General features: G+C 42.1%; 1 protein-coding gene across 2 annotated transcripts in view; it reads left to right on the forward strand.

The window, feature by feature from the left end:
• LOC103474364 (A disintegrin and metalloproteinase with thrombospondin motifs 8) overlaps nucleotides 1-19,202 on the forward strand; it is a 60,754-nt gene that overhangs the window by 13,501 nt on the left and 28,051 nt on the right. For both annotated transcript variants that reach the window (XM_008425250.3, XM_008425251.3), the window contains exons 3-4: nucleotides 13,295-13,427; nucleotides 13,543-13,710. In XM_008425250.3, the coding sequence (XP_008423472.1) occupies nucleotides 13,295-13,427; nucleotides 13,543-13,710 (301 nt within the window). The remainder of the gene's footprint in view (nucleotides 1-13,294; nucleotides 13,428-13,542; nucleotides 13,711-19,202) is intronic.

Here is a 19,202-nt window from a genome sequence, read left to right on the forward strand (position 1 = left end):
TTCTCTTAGCCAGTGTCCATATACTGGAGGATGTGGATCCTTCCATCGAAGAAGAATGAGTCTTCTAGCTAGAAGAGAGCAGAAAGCCAACACAGTTCTCTGATGTTTGCTGAAGGAGGCCTCCGCTGGAGCCACCCCAAAGAGAGAGATGAGTGGTGATGGATGAACAGTTTGTCCAAATATTCCTGAAAAGGTGTCAAAGATGCCTTGCCAGTATCCATGTAACTTTGGACACGACCAGAATGTGTGTAAAAGTGTGGCTGGAGATTGTTCACAGCGATCACACGTCGGATCCAAGTTCCTTTTGAGTTTGCACAATCTGTCCTTAGACCAGTGTAGACGATGTACTACCTTAAATTGAACTATAACATGTCTCAGACATATTGAAGACGAATAGATATTTTGAATAATTTTTTGCCAAACTGTGTCTGATATGGATTCCTCCAAGTCCAACTCCCACCTGCCCCTCAAAGAATCTAGATTGGTGTCATTAAATGAACTGAGTAACGAATAAACTTTACTCATAGAATGTTTTGTTACAGACTTGCACATCAAGATCTCATCTACAAGAGAAGTTGGGGGACGTAGAGGAAAACACCCAGAGCTTGACATTACAAAATGTCTCAGTTGTAAATACCTGAAAAACTGTGACTTGTGGATGTCAAATTTCTGTGTTAGCTGTTCGAATGAGGCAAACTTATTGTCTATATAAAGATCATTTAGAGAAGTTATTCCCTTTAAACTCCAAGCATTGAAAGCAGAGTCCATTAGTGAAGGAGCAAACATGTGATTATTTGATACTGGAGCAGATAGTAATAATTCCGTACTTTTAAACAACCTCCTACACTGATTCCAGATTTTTATTGTGTGAGTCACCACCGGATTAGAAGTATAAGTTGAGATTGGTTGATTAAACGGTAACTGGGAGCAAAGTATAGCAGAGAGAGAGCTAGCCGTAACTGAATTCCTCTCTACAGTCACCCAAGTAGGAGCAGGATTGTCCTCTCTCTGCCAGTACAATAAGGCTCTAATGTTAGCCGCCCAGTAGTAATATAAGAAGTTGGGAAGTGACAAGCCACCAAGACCATGGGGTGTAGCTGTAGCATCTTACTGCCCATCCGTGGGTGCTTTTTATTCCAAATAAATGACGACAACTCACTATTTAAATTTGTAAAGAAAGTCCTGGTGAGGAACACCGGCACGCTCTGAAATAGATGAAGTAATTTGGGCAGTATTACCATTTTGATCACGTTGACTCTTTCCCACAGGGATAGAGGCAGGGATGTCCATGTAGCGACGTCCTTCCTAAGGTTCATCAGGAGAGGCAGATAATTTGCTGTATAGAGATCTTTGTGATTGTGAGTAATCCAAATACCGAGGTATTTAAATTTGGCAGGGCTAATTTTGAAAGGAACTGGACCCATATGCTGCTCTTCCATTGGAGTCACAGGCATCAATTCACTTTTTTGAAGGTTAACCTTATAGCCAGATATGTTTCCAAACTTTTGAAGTAAAATAAGTAACTCAGGAACACTAGATAAGGGATCCGAAATATAAAGAAGTGTATCATCAGCGTATAAGGAAACTTTATGTTCAGTGCCAAACCGATTGATACCTTTTATTTTGGGGCTGTTCCTTAAAGCCCCTGCAAGTGGTTCAATCGCAATTGCAAATAAGAGTGGCGAGAGTGGGCACCCCTGCCTCGTACCACGCTTTAGTTCAAAATAACTGGATAGATTACTGTTGGTGCGTACTGCAGCCATTGGCAAGGTATAAATCAGCTTCACCCATGAAACAAATTTAGGACCGAAATTAAACATCTCCAAGGTCTTAAAGAGATAGTTCCACTCCACCCGGTCAAACGCTTTCTCAGCGTCCAGAGAGATTAAAATTTCATTACAATTATGATCGGGTGGAGCAGAAGTATACAACACATTAAACAGCCGCCTGATATTAAAGAAGGATTGACGATTTTTAATAAAACCAGTCTGGTCAGGTGAAACAATTGTGGGGATAATCTGTTCGGCTCGTTTTGCCAACATCTTTGTAAGAATTTTAACATCAGTGTTTAAAAGCGATATTGGGCGATATGAACTGCAGCTCAAGGGATCTTTATCCTTCTTCAAAAGCAACGAAATTACAGCCTGACGCATAGACAGCGGCAATAATTGTGCGGCAAGGGATTCCTCAAAAACTGATAACAACAGGGGAGACAGTAAATCCGAAAATTTTTTAAAGAATTCTGCCAGGAAACCATCTGGTCCTGGAGATTTTCCATTTTGCATGTTATTAATTGCAGAGTTTATCTCAGCTGAAGAAAAATCTCTTTCCAGCTCATTAGATAGGTCAGAACTTAGTGAAGGGATTTTAATATCTTTAAAAAAGTCATCCAGTTCAGTTGGGTTAAGTGAGGCTTCAGAAGTATACAGAGATTGGTAAAATTAGCTGAAACATAGACTAATTCCTGCATTCTCACAACATCTTACACCATGCTCATCATTTATTGCTGAGATATCCTGTTTAGCTGAGCGCTGCTGTAGCTGCTGTGCAAGAAGGCGCCCAGCCCTCTCACCATGCTCATAGTAGCCATATCTAGATTTGGATATTAAATATTCGGCCTGTTGGGTAGATGAGATGTTAAACTCTGTTTGGAGTAATATACGTTTCTTAAGTGAATCATGTGTAAAAGTATGGCAACATTCCCTGTCCAATTGTAGAATCTGATCTGTTATCAATTTTAGCCGTTCGATGCCTGTCTTCTTTTTGTTTGCACAGTAAGAAATGATTTGACCTCTCAGGTAAGCCGTTAATGACTCCCAAACAGTGCTGAGTGGCATCCCAGGAGTCCGATTAACATCAATAAAAAACTTAATTTCGGAAGCAAGCATATCGACAAAGTCTTCGTCAGATAAAAGTATGGGATTAAGTCGCCAAGGACGATAGACCAATTGCGTAACAGGAACATTCAGTTTCATTATAAGCGGACTATGGTCAGAAATGACTATCGCTCCATAATCACATTCTCTCACTAAAGGTAGAATCCGTTTATCGAGGAGAAAATAGTCAATCCGCGAATAACTCTTATGAACATGGGAGAAGAACGAATACCGTCTTAGGGTCGGATTTCGAAAACGCCACACATCAACCACTCCGTAAGTGTTAAGAAATGAATTAATTGACTGGGCAGATTTAGAGAGAGAGGTCCTTCCCACTGTACTACGATCAAGAGAGGATAGCACACAGTTCACATCTCCCCCAATTATGAGATTATGTGTTGAAATATTAGGCAAATTTGAAAAAAGCGTATTAAAAAATGTTTGATCATCCCAATTAGGAGCATATACAGAGACTAAAATAACTGGAAGTGCGTACAGTTTTCCCACCACTATTACATAGCGTCCGGCAGCGTCCGTTTTAACACTGGATGCCGTGAATTGCACCTGTTTACCAACCAAGATGGCTACCCCTCTCGATTTAGATTGGAAGTTAGACTGAAACACCTGACCAGACCATCGCCTGCTTAGATTTACACTGTCTGCTTTACGCAAATGGGTCTCCTGCAAAAAAGTAATATTAGCATTAAGCTGTCTTAAATGTGTCATAACTTTCCTAAATTTCACTGGACCATTAAGGGATTTCACATTCCAACTCACACAGTTAACTGGGTGACTGTTGATGAACCTATTAGTATTAGGACTGCTCATGTAAGGTCAATTGGACTGTAGTACAGTATCCACAAACCATCACAAAAAGATAACCTGACAAAAGACATTCTCAAAACAGATAGATCCGGTATAGTCCCACCCCTCTCCTGGATAAAGACGGAGAACCCACCAAACCAAAAAATCCACACATTTGTGCTTATACTGGGGAACTTAACTCCCTGCCTGGGCTCCCGCCATAGCTAAATAACGGTAACCAAAGTAAAAAAGGTTTCCTTACTTTAAAGCATTATTGCTGTTTATGCTCCTTGCTGCATTAATAAAATGAATATATCACTAACCAAGATCTGGACAGTCCCCCTACAAACTCTCATACATAGAACAAAAAAGAAGAATGTTGTCCCTCGGAATAAAGTCTAAAATTAAATCAAGATATACCGCGGGACGTAATGTTGGAAGGTTCCATACAACCTGACAAGCATAATGGCTCAATGGGGATTGGACCTGCGGTTAACACCGGTCCTCGCTTGGCGACGCTGAGATGATTTTCTTTTTAACGTAATCCATTGCTTTATTGGCATCCAGGAACTCCTCGTCTTCCTCCCCATGATCAGTGGCGCTTTATCCATCTGTAGCACCTCCGCTAGCAGCTTAGCCACTGCTACAGTGCAGCTGGATTCTGGCGTCTCGGGAACCCCAATGATCCGCACGTTGCACCTTCTCACGCGCCCTTGCATATCGTCACACTTCTTTTTGAGCCCATCAACTTCTTCTTTCAGTTCCATCACGGTGGTGCGTAGAGTAACAACCTCATCGGACCAGGTTGACAAGCCTTCTTCTACCTCTTTGACGCTCTGTTTCACGTGGTCCAGGTCGGCACGAAGTAGCATTGTGCCGTTAGCCACTTCCGCTCTCACCGCTTGTAGCTCTCCCTTAATAAAAGTGAACTCTTCAGCCAAAGCCTCTTTTATTTTGGATTTAATCACAGCTGAAATATTGGTTTTTATAGCGGCAAGTATGTCAGACTTCAAGGAGAGTGCGTCCGCCTCGCCGCGGGAGGGAGAAGGAGGTGCTGAGCTTCGGGCTTTAGCTGTAGTCTGCTCCGAGGCGGTATCAGGCCTAGCAGCCGCAGAGCTAGAATGTTTGGATTTCCTCAAGTTTGTTGCCATTTTTCTACTCTTCCAGACAAGAATTACTCAGGGGTCGAGTCCGAACAGACCAAATGCTCAAAACAGCAAGGACAGTTAGTAAAGAACCATAAACAGAAGAAGTTTGAGCGGGAGCCCACGCGAAGCACGTCTTACTCCTCTTCCGCCATCGAGCGCCCCTGATACTTATTCTGACACAAACAAGAAAAAAAAAGCTCAATCTAACCGACCGAGTAGAGTAATGCGGCTGGATGCAGGTGATGTTAGCTTAGTTATGACTAATCTCAATACAACCCGTTAAGCTTGTGGCTATTGTCGTTGTGTATGTTCAGCTACGTAGATTCATTCTGCCTGTTAAAGATTTTAGGTTGTAATTTTGGAAAATCTCTGGCTCCATCTTCTTCTCACGGATCCCAGGTTCTCCCGGCGGGCCGAAGTGAAACCACACAGAAAACGAGTGTAGAGGTCACAGAATTAGAGTTTAATCCAAAAGACAACGTATGACATTACAACAGAAACTGCACAACAGAGACCTGCATTAATTTACCTGAGACAAATGGAAAGAAGGAAGAAAAAAGAAAGCAAAGATGTGCTTAGACGTCTTTGGAGAATTGCAAGAGCAAATCCGAATAGTTACTTCTGTGTACAAAGTTTTTTAGTAAAGGCGTATTCTAGTCTTTTATTTTCATTCAAATAAGGCGTATCCTTGCTCATCCAACCAGGAGCTGTCTCTGACCCTCTTTAAAGTTAGACACTCCATGCACTTGGTTTTCAAGATAAAGCCCCAGTTGTCACTTTATCTAAACAAAGTGGAAGCAGAACTTCTCTACTGGCCAGGACTCCTGCTGTTTCACGGCTTTTCACAGATCAGTGTGAAGCTGGAACTTCTGATGGTTTCCCACACAAAGGGCAGTTCAAAAGATCTTGGCAAACAAAATGCTTTATCTACAGGTAACATAAAGGTTAATAGGGCAGAATAAGTTATTAATCTGAAAACTATAATTAGGCTTTAAAATCAAGACATGGCAAATTTTAAAACTAGCATATTTTAAATTAATTTTTATGACCTAAATAGCCGATTCAATCAGTTAATCTCGTCTGGAGCAGGGGTTCGCGTCTCGGCTGGCCTTCACATATCAGCGGCTTGAGGCATGAAGTATCATTTACCTAATTGTGGACTTTTGCCCTGTTGCGATGGTGATACGTGCAGTAGAGTGGCTTGCCAACGTAACATAGAGTAGGCTAATAATTCTTCTTTGGTTTGGTTGAGTCTGTCCAGCGCTTCTACTAATTATTAATCAGCCTTAAATTTTTATTGATGAGGGCCTTTGTCCAATCATTGTTCCAAAAAAAAAATATAAAAATTTCTCAGTGTCCATTCACTACTTATCAAAACCAACCTTAAATAGAATCTGGTTTACTCTCAATGTAAAACATGTCTTTAGCATCTGATTTATAGGAACTTTTTTCCAGACGCACAATGTATAGTGGTGTTTCATATTTCATTCAGGTAGCACAGTACAGAACAATCCAGAGGATTTAAATGGCCTGGCAGTCACTATTCCAGCAGGTGATCAACAAGTGATTCTTTTTGTAGTTTTAGATTTTTCTTAGTTTTTTCAACTTCAGGATATTCCTGGTCTACTTGCTTCACCGCTATCAACCGATCTGTCCCATATTCTGATGTGTTCAGTTCAAGTCCCATTGGTTGCTTCTCAGTTCTTATCTCAAGATCTCCCGAAATCTGCAGATTATTTCCCAGGCCGTCCTGCCACTTTCAGGTTACGCAGTCGGTTCTCTTGCTTACCCTGGTCCCACACTCAAATGTGCTCATTCCAGTCTCACTTCTGGGCCAATAGCCATTAGACACTCACCAGTCATTCTTGAGGGTCTATCACTACGGCAACCAGCTCTTGCAGGTTTTGCAGGTCTTGCAGGCAAAGCTCACAGCCCATTCTAGTCTGAACTCCCAACCCCACTGCCGGGTCCAGTGCAGTTCATTTGCATGTCACGTCTCAACACGTCAAAGCTTTTTGATGAGTTTAAGATGGCATTTCCTTTCTATTTCCCATTTTAAATTCAGCCCTTTTTGGGGGGGATCTCCTATGTAATTGTTCCAGCTTCACCTTCATTTCAGCAGCTTGAGTTTCCAGCTTTTTACGAAATTGTTCCACAGCCTTGACCCGTTTCCTGAGTAGCTATCTCCGCAAGCAATCCCTAGTCGTCGCTCTCATCAGTTGTGTTACCATAAAGCTGAACCTTCACCAGTCCGTTTCATGTCATCAACCGACTTTAATCTTATTTCTGCTTGTTTCACCCATGATCATTTTGACTCTATTGTTGATGAGCCGTCTCTCTCCACCTCTGCCCAGTCCAGTTCAGCTATTAGACGGAATCGCTCATTTCATGTTTAATCTCAGGTCTCGCTCTGTAATTTATTAGCGAGAGCTCCCTCAGTGCCTAGGTGAGCACTGCGCATTTCGCTGGTGGGTGGTCTTTTCTTACCTAAAGCAAGCATTCTTATCCAGTGATCCGTCCCATTTTCCTACTCGCGCCTCCATGCTGCCACCTACAGGTCACGTCACAAGCACACTCCTTTTACTGCATCCAAAGTCTAGTGAGTTTCTCTATTATCTCTTTCATTATTGATTATTTCCCCTCTTGACTTTTTCCTTCTCTCTCCATTGCTAACTCCTTTTTTTGGCTTTTCCTCTGCCCCTGCAGCTGGCCCATGCCCTAGCCTTTCTCTGTGTTGGTCCATGTCTCAGTTGTTTTTTCCCTCATACTTTTCAGCGTGGCTCCCTTATCCTCCTATCCTCCATGTTTTTGTGTCTCCTATCTGATCCCGTTTCCTGCCAGGCTCCACGCCTTCAACTATCCTTCACTCTCATGTCTGGTATTATTTCTGCCCTTTCTCTTAGCAGGCCTTCACTCTTCAGTTGGGCATCACAATCTCATGAAAACCCCCCTATCAATGAAATTTGAATCCTCCTACCAGTTTCTCACCCCCTAGTCTTCTGCACTCCATCGGCTGTCAACCTGTACTGTATTTTTCTCCCTGCATCCCCTTGTCTGCACTCAAGTTTTAGGTCTCACCTTTCCTCGGGCCTCGGCCTCAGCCCCCTTTTTTGGGGGGGAGAGCATCCCTAATCAGTTATCGGGATGTTCATCAAGTTCACATCAAATCTCAGCTCAAATTAGCTGCCGGGGTCTGAGCACCAAAGAACTGTTACTCATTCCTGTCATTAAATATTTTAATTGTTCCCCTTTGTCCGTCTGAGTCTCTCCAGATTAAAATGGAGCTAAAGCGGAAGTTCAGACTGGAAGGCTCCGCCCCCTCCGTTCGCCCATCGACGTCATGCTCATCTCTGACCTCAGCGCTGGACCTCACCCGGCGCATTCAATCAGCAATCAGGCTCTGTGTAAAAGGATCCAACACCCAAGCCGTCAGCTGCTTCCCAGCAGCGTTCAACCCACCACCTTCCCTTCTCCACCCACATCCTTCTGCTCTAGGATGGCACCCTTTCCCGACCACCACCACCAGTGTCGGGCCCCGGGGGAGAGCATCTAGCTGCCGGGGTCTGAAGAACCATTATTCATTCCTGTCATTAAATATTTTGATTGTTCCCCTTTTTGTCCATCTGAGTCTTTCCAGATTGAACTAATCCCAGTAGTATGAGTTTTCAACTTGGTCAGTTCAGGTAATGTTTCTCATGTGATGGCACCAAATCAAAATAAAAGTTGCTTAAAAGCACTTTACATAAAAAACAAGTAAGCCCAGTTCAAATCCAATTACATGCATTTCAGTCACTGAAATGTTTGTATTCAATCCAAAGAGCTCTGCTTGATTCAGATGAAATTCCATGGTAAAAATATCTGATTTAGACTACTTGGTATATTTTTTTCCAGTGGTAGCCACTGCAAATTAAAAAGTCATTTCCACTTACCCTAAATGACTAGAGCCCAATCAACAGGGTCAAATTTGTTATTTCACACAACTTGTACTTCAGGAAGTGATTCTCTGGAACAAACCTTTCAGAGCAGACTATGCTTTCATTTTTATAGCTATGTTGCCAAATCTATGTTGCCAAACATCACTAGCATCACGATGCTAGTGATGTTAAACCTAAAACAAGACATGGCACAAATGTTTTCACGGCATGTTTCCTACATTAGGAAATTCTATATGAAAGACAAATAGCCACGTTTAGCTGCTGTCATATTAAGTCCTCATGTCTTGTGTTGTGGTCCATCGGATTACAAAACATGGAGATGGAGTGAGGACAGACAGGTCAATTGTGGATGCAGAAAACGGATTGAAATGGAAAAGCTGGAATCCATTCCAAGCTGGGGGGAATGTCAACAGAAACAAATTTTGCTTTACGGAGGCCTCGAGAGGAAATAATCAGGGTTTGAGTTGTGAGAAACCAGTTCTGTCAACTTCTAGCTGCTATGAAGATGCTAACAATGCTTTAGGTGAATAAGTCAGGTATTGTTAAAGTTTTAGAGATCAGCTCCCTGGTGTTGAGGTTGGTTTAATGACAAACTTGGCATTTATTTGCTCTCTGCTTGATGCTAGAAAGTAAATCTGGCCCCTGGATCAAGCGAACGGTGAACAGAACACATGGCTTCTCTCTGTCTTGTGTTGGACCTGTTGACGCAGCTTTCAATCAGGGGAAACCATCATTCATGCAAACCCAATTTATGATTGTTTTCCATTTATGTAGCAATACGGTTTGAAATGTAGAGGGCAGAAGTCTCCTCATGGACAAGCTGACTTTTGTTTCGCTACAAATCAGTCCCTGCTATGATGAAGATACTTCAGGGGTCGGGGTTAAATGTCTGGCTGGCTCAAGGCTGTGAATGCCTGCCAAGCATCTGTCAGAAGGAAACTCTGTTTGCTGTTGTAAACCTATAATTGCGCTGTAAACCTGTATTTCATTTAGTGGAAACATTTTTTTCTAGTATTTCTTTTTAGCAGTACTGCTTGCTAGTATGCTTCTATGATGGCATAGAGTTTCACATCTAGAGCTAGTTTTACATCAATGCCTATGCTTACCAGTGTGATTGCTACTATTGTGGAACACTGTGTACCTTTGCATGCTGGGGTACATATTAACTGTCTGCATCTTCGAGTCCAGATGTCTTTTGAATCCCAGAGTTTGGGGTGAGGTGAGGTCACAAATGCAAGGACAGGCTTCTGTCGCCACGGAAAAGATTTCTGCTGTGCTACCATCTTCTTTTTTCCAAATCAGAGCTGCGGACAGCTGCATGCTGACATTTAACTTCTTTACTAAAGAACAGATGCTCTGAACGACATGTTTATTTGAAAATAGGTTAGTATGACAGATGCTAAAGCATTAATAATTAAAAGATTAAACATCCAGCAGTATTTTGTGCAAACAATAATAACATGTTTATATCAAGCAGGCAAATGTATTTATCATAGGTTTGACTTTATGCCTTCTGCTGAGCCATTACATAGTTTAGAACAATTGAAGGAGCATCCAGAATCTGTGGCAAGATCAGAAAACTGCTGTTCACAAAAGCTCTGCATCTAATCTGACTGAGCTTCAGCTGTTTTGCAAAGGAGCAAAACTTTCAATCACTACATGTGCAAAGCCTGTAGAGACAAACCCTAAAAGACCAGCTGGAATTACAGCAAAGTATTCACTCAGAGGGGTGAATACTATTACACACCACATTTTTCAGTTTGTTTGGAAAAAAAAATGTTCTAAATTGTGTACAATCTTCCTTCTACTCCACAATTGTTTCCCACTTTGTGTTGGTCTTTCACATTAAATTTAAATGAAATATACTTATGTTTGTGGTTGTAAAAGGACAAAATATAGAAAAGTTTAAGGGGTATGAATACTTTTTTCACATATTGTTTTTTTATGCCAAATTAGTTTGAGAATTGAGCCATTCCTTCAAATAACAAAATACAGTACCCACACAGCATGATGCTGCCACCATCTTACTTCACAGTGGGGACGTTGTCTGGGCTGTAAGTTTCTGCCGTTTTCCTCCTCATTTTGACAGAGTGGCCATTCAGCTCCCTACAGAATCTGAATCAGAATGAGCCTTAATTGTCATTGTACAGATGCATAACAAATTTGTTTCAGTACAGAACAAAAAAAGATAAATGAGCAACGTAAGACAGGGGTAGACAGGTGAGGCTGCAGCCATCATGGGAGGCACTGCCCTTTCATTATTTCCTTTATTGATCCCCAACAGGAAATTGTTATTAATAATACAAATATAACCATATGAGACAAAGTTTATAATATAAGTTTATATATAAATAAACTTATATTTATATAAGTATATATATATATATATATATATATATATATATATATATATATATATATATATATATAAACCCTACCCTTTGCAGGTAGAAACAACTTTCTATGGCGCTCTGTGGTTCACTTTGGTAAAGCGGGTCTCTGGCTGAAGCTGCTCCTGTATCCGTCCAACACGGCATGGAGTGGATGAGACTCGCTGTCCAAGATGGCCTGCATCCTTGTCTCTGGCACCACTGTCAGAGAGTCCAGCTCCACTCCAACGACGTTACTGGCCTTCCGGATCAGTTTGCTCAGTCTGTTGGTGCCTCCACCTTCAGCCTGCTGCCCGAGCACACCACAGCACACAGGATGGCCCTGGCAACCACAGTGGCATCCTGTGTGCTGTATGCAAAGTCTGGGAGATGTTGAAGGACCTCAGCCACCTCAGAAAGTAGAGGCGACTTTGGCCCTTCCTGTAGACAGCATCAGTGTTTTTGACCTAGTCCAGTTTTTTATCATTGTGGACGCCCAGATATTTATAGTTCTCCACAATGTCCACACTCACCCCCTGGATGGTAACAGGGGTCACCAGTGTCCTGATCCTCCTCAGATCCACCACCAGTTCCTTGGTCTTTGTTGCATTGAGCTGCAGGTGGTTCAGCCCACACCATGTGACAAAGTTGTCCACAACAGCTCTGTACTCCGTCTCATCTCCCTCTCGGATACAACCAACCACATCTGAGTCATCTGAGAACTTCTGGAGATGACGGGTCTCAGTGCAGTGGATGAAGTTATATGAATAAGAGCGTGAAGAGGAAGGGAGAGAGGAGAGGCCCTTGTGGAGCTCCTGTGTTGCTGACAACACAATCTGACACACAGTGTCGCAGACGCATGAACTGTGGTCTGCCAGTTAGAAAGTCCACAATCCAGGACACAAGGGGGATCCACCTGCATCGCCATCAGTTTCTCACCCAGTAGAGCCAGACAGTTGGTGTTGAATGCACTGAAGAAGTCGAGCAAAACTATCACAGAATCTGCAAAACACATGTCTGCATTTCACATAACAGAAAAGACAATTACTTTATAAACATGTAGAAAGGAACGAATGTGTTCTTTTGTGCTTAGAAAATAACAGCAGGTCCTATGTGTGTTTTTATGGGGGTTTTGGTCATGTGACAGTTATGAGAGCACAAGAAAATGGGATGGTTAACTCAAGCAGAAAAGCAATGCGGTGCTTTAGGTGGTATCAGAAGTGTGGAGAAATTCATATAATATAGATGAGTAAAATATTGGTCATCAGCCATAAGAGGAAAAATAATACAGCGAACCCTTGTTTTTCTTAGTGGTTGCGTTCTGAAAATAACCCGTGAGGCGAAATCTGTGAAGTAGTTACCTTTAGTTTCTACAGTTATTACACAGCATAAATAAATACATTGAAACCAAAGAACAAAACCTGTTTTCAGGTCAGCGGATGTGCATGTGCATCAATCAGGCCTCAATGTGATCCAGAGTCATGTCATTAAAGCGTCTCCTCCAACCCGCCCCGCCAGATTCACATCTGGATCTACGGCAGAGCGATGGATCTCATCAAACGAGCCTCCGGTCGGGTTTTGCTGCCTCTGGCCACAGTTGTTTTCCAGCAGGCATTCAAAGTTTCAGTTTCCATCTCCTGAGTGGCTAATCTGTATTAAACACCGTAACGTTATTGGCACTCAGGTGAAGAAGCACGGAGACCGTTTAGCCAATCAGGACGCAGAACACAATGCACTGTGAAAAAAACTACACAAAAAAATCAGTGAAGGAGCGAGAGAGAGAAAGGTGAATCGCGTTATAGCGAGGGATCACTGTATTGTCAACTTCCTAAAATAATGGCCCGAGTTATTTTTGCATGAAGTGATTTGTTTTTGGCAAAATAACTTAGTCCATTATTTTAGGAAGGTGACAATATGGTATATTGATATTGGAGCACATTTTCATATTAGTGCCTCCTCACTTTAGGGGCTGTGAATACTTCTGTACACTATATGACCCCAAGTTTCCGAATACAACGTGAATGTAAGAGACGGCGCGTGAAGCTACGGTCATTCACTAAACAACACAGCTGTTTGGGAAGAACATTTTCCTTATGAGGCAGTAAACACAATCCCAATTGTTTGGACTCGATTTTCTAATTTTTTCTGCTTTATCATTGCAGGACATCTGTGGACAGAAGAGCTGTGACACACTGGGTGTGGCAGATGTCGGGACGATGTGCGATCCCAAGAGAAGCTGCTCAGTCATTGAGGACAATGGCCTGCAGGCCGCCTTCACAGCTGCTCACGAGCTCGGTGAGCTGTTCTTTACAGTCATTGATTAAGCTGCTGAGTGCGAGAGAAACCACAGAGTGAAGTAGAAAAGCTGGGTTGAGATTGTTTTGAGAACCTGCTGACTCTCCCCCTGCAGGCCATGTGCTGAGCATGCCCCACGACGATTCCAAGACTTGCGAGAAGCTGTTCGGTGATATGGGAGGGCATTACCTGATGGCCCCTCTGTTTGTTAGTCTCAACAAATCGGTGCCGTGGTCTTCCTGCAGCTCTCTTTACATCACAGAGTTTTTCGACAACGGCCATGGTGAGTGATGCTGTGGTTCAGGCTTATGCTTCAGAGACATCGGCTGTGGTTTTCTTATGGGGCTGATTCAGGGATATATTAAACAGAATGTTCTGCTCTCATGAATGATGTCTTTCCTGCTTAAACATGCCGCTTCCCCTCAAATTGCAGGTTCTGGTGATGGTTTATCTTACACCAGCTTTCCACATCCTCTTCTCTCCCTTTTGCGTCTCAGGCTTTTTTTCACTGAGAGTCCATTTCCAGTTCTGCCTCTCCTCTACTGTGTCATGTGTTTTGGATTGTCATGTCCTTACTAGACCAATCGGTGAACCTTTCTTTCCACTGAGTCATGGCATGGACTCCTTCCTGTTCTCCACCTCAACAGCCAAATGCAACAGCTGGTGCTGAAAAAAATCTGTTCATTTTATTGATATTTATTTATGATTTTTCAAGGTTAAACAGCCAAGATAGAAGAACAAACATAAAGAAAAACAACAAAAAGTAAACAAAAGCAACAAAAACAAAAATCCACAAAACAGAACAGTCAAAACACTGAAGGTCTGATGAGAGGATAAAATATGGGCACATCAGACCGTAGAGTGTAATCAAGCATGACACAGAGTCCAAGCGAACAACAGACATTTCTGGAGACATTGTATCAAACAGCTCACCATAGAATATGGAATATCAATAACAGGTAAAAACAATACATTATAATCACGGTAAAAATAATAATGAAGAAAAGATAAATAAAATAAATTAAAAGAAAATACAGGCCCAGATGAATACGACAGTCATTTTAGACCATTATTTTGTATGTATCTATTGAAAGGACCCCACACATCAAGGAACTTCTGAGGATTGTCAGACAAAGAGTGTCGAATTTCCTCAAGATAGATACAGGACACCATATCATTAAGGCATTTCTTAAAACAAGGCGAGGTAGAGGATTTCCATTCCCGCAAAATAACTCGCTTTGCTACCACTAAACCAAACATCAGTGACTGTTGTAGAGACATGGGAAAAGTAAGAGAGGATTTAGAGCAACCCAAAATTATCAAATGCTTATCTGGACATAAAGGCTTGCCATAAGCATTGCTATAAAATTCAAATATCCTACACCAGAAGTTCAGGGCAGGAGCAAAACAGATGACCCAGAGTCCCATCATCAACTTTACATTTGTCACATTTTGGTGAGACACAGCTTATTAAGTTTAGTTTTAGAAAAGTGCAGCCGATGGATAACTTTGAATTGAATAAGTTGCAGTCTAGAATTAATAGAACAGGTTTTGATTCTCGACAGACTCAAATCCCACTGCTCATCCGAAATCTCACCTAGTGTATCAGAAGCCCAGGCCTCTTTTATATGCCTAGTAGATGGGGATGAACTGAAAAGATTAACAAACTGAGAAATTAGCTTTTTAGAGGTAGGGGGCTTTTTATAAGCTCATAAAAACTATGCTGCACCGGTATGGAGTCATAGTGGGGAAAGTGTTGTTTGACAAAATTCCGAGCTTGCAAGTACCTGAAAAAATGGCTAGAAGGAAGACTGAATTTTTTTGATTGGAGTTACGTGAAGGAAGCAAAGTTATTATTGATGTATAAATCCTTAGCCCGCAGCCTCAAAGAGTGAATCACCAACTTAACAGCAGCTATGCCCTTATTTAACCAGTGCTTACAAACTACATCCGTATGGCTTAAATGCCGAGTTCTGACAAATCGGAGTATAGATGGAAAAACCAGGGAGATTCAGGACATTCTTAATCTGCTTCAAAATCATGAATGAATTTTTTTTGTATAAAATTATCCTTCAGCAACTGAAAAGACAAAGAAAGATTGGAAAACAATACTGCAGGTAAGGAGGAAGTAGTAAGTTGTAAGGACGCGAGGTTTTCATTCAACGGCCATTTGGGCAATAGCGAGTCAACCACCTCACCTCTCGAATGGAGATGAGTCCAGAAAACCCAGGATCTGGCATTACACGCCCAGTAATAATATCGAAAAACAGGAAGGCCTAGGCCACCCTCAGCAGTAGGTTTCTGTAGGTGGGACTTTGATATTCGAGGATGTTTACCGGCCCAGACAAAAGGGGTTATATATATCGTCTTAAAAAAGGAAGCAGTGAGATAAATGGGTATATTCTGAAAAAGACAGGTACATTTCGGGAGGACCACCATCTTGACAACATTAATGCGGCCAATCAATAAAAGAGGAAGGAGCCTCCACATGTCGACCATAGATTTAAGTTTGTTGATTAAATCCAGAAAATTATGTTTAAAAAGGAGTTTAGGGTCCCTTGTGATATTTATCCCCAGATACTCAAAATAACTAGTGGAAACCTTGAATGGCAGGTTGCTAAGAAAAGCAGCGTCTAGACCATCTGAAAGAGGCATAAAAAGACTTTTATCCCAATTAATAGTGAAACCGGAAAGCTTGCCAAATTTATTTATAAGAGTAAGAAGTGGAGAAAGAGAGACTAACGTCTGAAAGGGTCAGGATAACATCATCTGCTACAGGCCAATCTGTAGCATACTCTGAAATGCCAGTGAGCAATGGATGGGTCCTGATGGAAATAGCAAGGGGTTCCATGGCCAGTGCAAATAGCAACGGTGAAAGACAACACCCCTGTCTGGTTCCGCGATGTGATAAAAAAGAAGCTGACCTGTCGTGATTAGTCAAAACTGAGGATTTGGGCTGAGCGTAAAGCATTTTTAGTAATGTCATAAATTTATTGCCAAAGCCAAATTTTTGGAGAACCAAAAACAAATAGTCCCATTCAATTTGGTCGAATGCCTGCTGAGCATCTAATGAAATAACTGCAGAGGCAGGAAGGTTGGTCTGGTACATAACATTTAAGAGTCGACGAGTGTTGGAAAAAGAATACCTGTTGGGGATAAAGCAAGTCTGGTCGCTTTATTCCCAACAGGGGATTAGTCAAAACCTGTTGGGGATAAAGCCAGTCTGGTCGGGATGGATCAGATGAGCTATGTGTTTATTTAAACAAGTAGCTAATACTTTAGCTACTATTTTTTGGTCACCATTTAGTAAGCTTAAAGGACGGTATGAGGCAACGTTAGAGCCATCCCTTCCCTTCTTCAGGAGAAGACAGATATGAGCATCATACAAACTCTGGGGAAACACTCCCTCCTCTACTGAAGAGTTCACCATACGCAAAAGAAGAGGAGCAACCAGATCTAAATAACATTATAGAAATCTATTCCAAACCCATCCGGACCACAAGCCTTACCAGAAGATAATGAACGTATCGCAGATTTGATTTCTTCAATAGTAAAACTAGAGTCCAAGTGGTACATTTAAATTGTTTAGAAAGGCTTTAGTGTCCGAACTGGTAGCACTACTCTTGGAGGTGTATAAAGTACTGTAATAATTAAAAAAGGCATCATTTATGAGTTTAGGGTCAGTTAACAGTTGGCCAGAGGGAGAAGAAATTTTATGAATAGCTCGATCTGCCAGTGTGCCTTTTATTTGTCTGGAAAGCAAACTGTCAGGCTTGTCCCCAAGTTCAAAATGCTTTTGTTTAAGTTTGCGAATGCAATTACCAATTGTTCCCCAAGCATGTGGTTATATTCAGATTTTATCTTCAGAATTTCACTAAGTATATTTTCATCATTTGAATTCTGGTACCTGTCCCCCAAAACAGCCAATTTAGCCTGAATATCTGCAAGACGCTGTGATCTGGTCCTCTTGATTGAAGACTGATAAGAGATAATGTTGCCCCTCAACGCTACTTTAAACGCCTCCCACAAAACTGAATCAGATACATCACCGTTGTCATTAAAAAGAAGGAAATCTGAGATTTTAGCTGAAATGTAGTCCTTAAATGCTTGATCATAATTGATGGGGGGAATAAACTTCCAGTTAAACGATGGAGCATAAAGATTAAAGTGGATCTGTAGTAAAAGAGGGGCGTGATCTGAGATTAAGAGAGTGGTACGATGAGCTGACTGTACTTGAAATTAATTTAGAATCAATTAAAAAGTGGTCAATTCTGGTAAAACTACCATGGGAGGGGGGGAAAAAAGAGTATTTACGATCGGAAGGATGCTGAAGCCTCCAAATATCCACTAAGTTTAGTGACATAATGACAGACACCGATTTCAAAGAAGAAGCAACCTGACTGGAGGACCTATCCAGCAATGGATCGAGATAACAATTGAAGTCGCCTCCTATAATCATGTCCCTATTATTAAATTGTGCAATAATGTCAAATATCTTGCAGACAAATTCAGGGCAGTCGCAATTTGGGGCATAAATATTCAAAAGAGCAACAGGAATGGAATTGATTTTGCCAGTGACAAGCACATATCTCCCTCCCAGATCAGCAGACATGGAGTTAAAAATAAATGGAATAGACTTGGGGATAAGGATTGCAACCCCTCTAGCCTTGGAGGAAAGACTTGCCTGGTAAACCTGTGACACCCATGAAGATCTCAACCGTCTCTGCTCAGTTGGATGAATATGAGTCTCCTGAAGAAAGACGATATCAGATGAAAGTGATTTTAAATGTGAAAACACCTTTGCTCTTTTAAGTGCTTTACCAAGGCCTCTACAGTTCCAGGAAACAAAATGAATAGGACTCATGCCCGACTTAAAAGTTCTATTATCCTGCATTTATCAAAACGTAAAAAAAGCAGCTGACAAGATAAACCAAACAGAACACAGGAAGTTTAACAACAACAAAACAAAAACCCCAAAACTCACCCTGGCCGCAACAAGAACTAAGCGGCATATCCGTCAATCTAGAGTGGAGGCTGCCGGATAACAGAGAGGAAAAACCCAACATAGGTAATCTAAACCCAACGAGTCGTGCTTACCTCCGGAAACTGTATGAATGTTAATGTGCACCAAAGCTTAATTGAACTTGCAGACTAACTTTAGCATAGAATGATTAACATAGTCACTTAATATGAATATGAATTGGCAAACCGCTCTGCTTCAGTAGGTGAAGTGAAGGATTTCACAGTGTCATTTAAAGACACTTGCAGCTTGGCAGGAAAACGCAGGGAGCACTTTGCTCCAGCCTCCACCAGCCTTTTCTTCACGGTGTTGAATGCCAGGCGCTGCGCTGAAACCTCCGCTGTGTAGTCTGGGAATATGAAAACTTTCTGGCCTTGGTACATCAGCGGGGCTTGCTGCCGACTCAACCGCAGAATATTCATCACGTCGCGGTCATTGTGCACTCTGGCGATGACGTTCATTGGGAAGTGGCTTCGGTCTCAGGGCACAATGCGCCCTATCAATTTTTACGGGCTTCGGAAAGTTGTCCTGTCCCAGCAGCTCCAAGATAAATTTGAGACTAATTCTGCAGGGCGGCCACCCTCTACTCCTTCAGGTCGGCCACCCTCTACTCCTTCAGGTCGGCCACCCTCTACTCCTTCAGGTCGGCCACCCTCTACTCCTTCAGGTCGGCCACCCTCTACTCCTTCAGGTCGGCCACCCTCTACTCCTTCAGGTCGGCCACCCTCTACTCCTTCAGGTCGGCCACCCTCTAC

This window comes from Poecilia reticulata, chromosome 13 (genome assembly GCF_904066995.2).
Source record: "Poecilia reticulata chromosome 13, P_reticulata-male-v2, whole genome shotgun sequence".
In the NCBI taxonomy this organism is placed as follows: domain Eukaryota; kingdom Metazoa; phylum Chordata; class Actinopteri; order Cyprinodontiformes; family Poeciliidae; genus Poecilia; species Poecilia reticulata.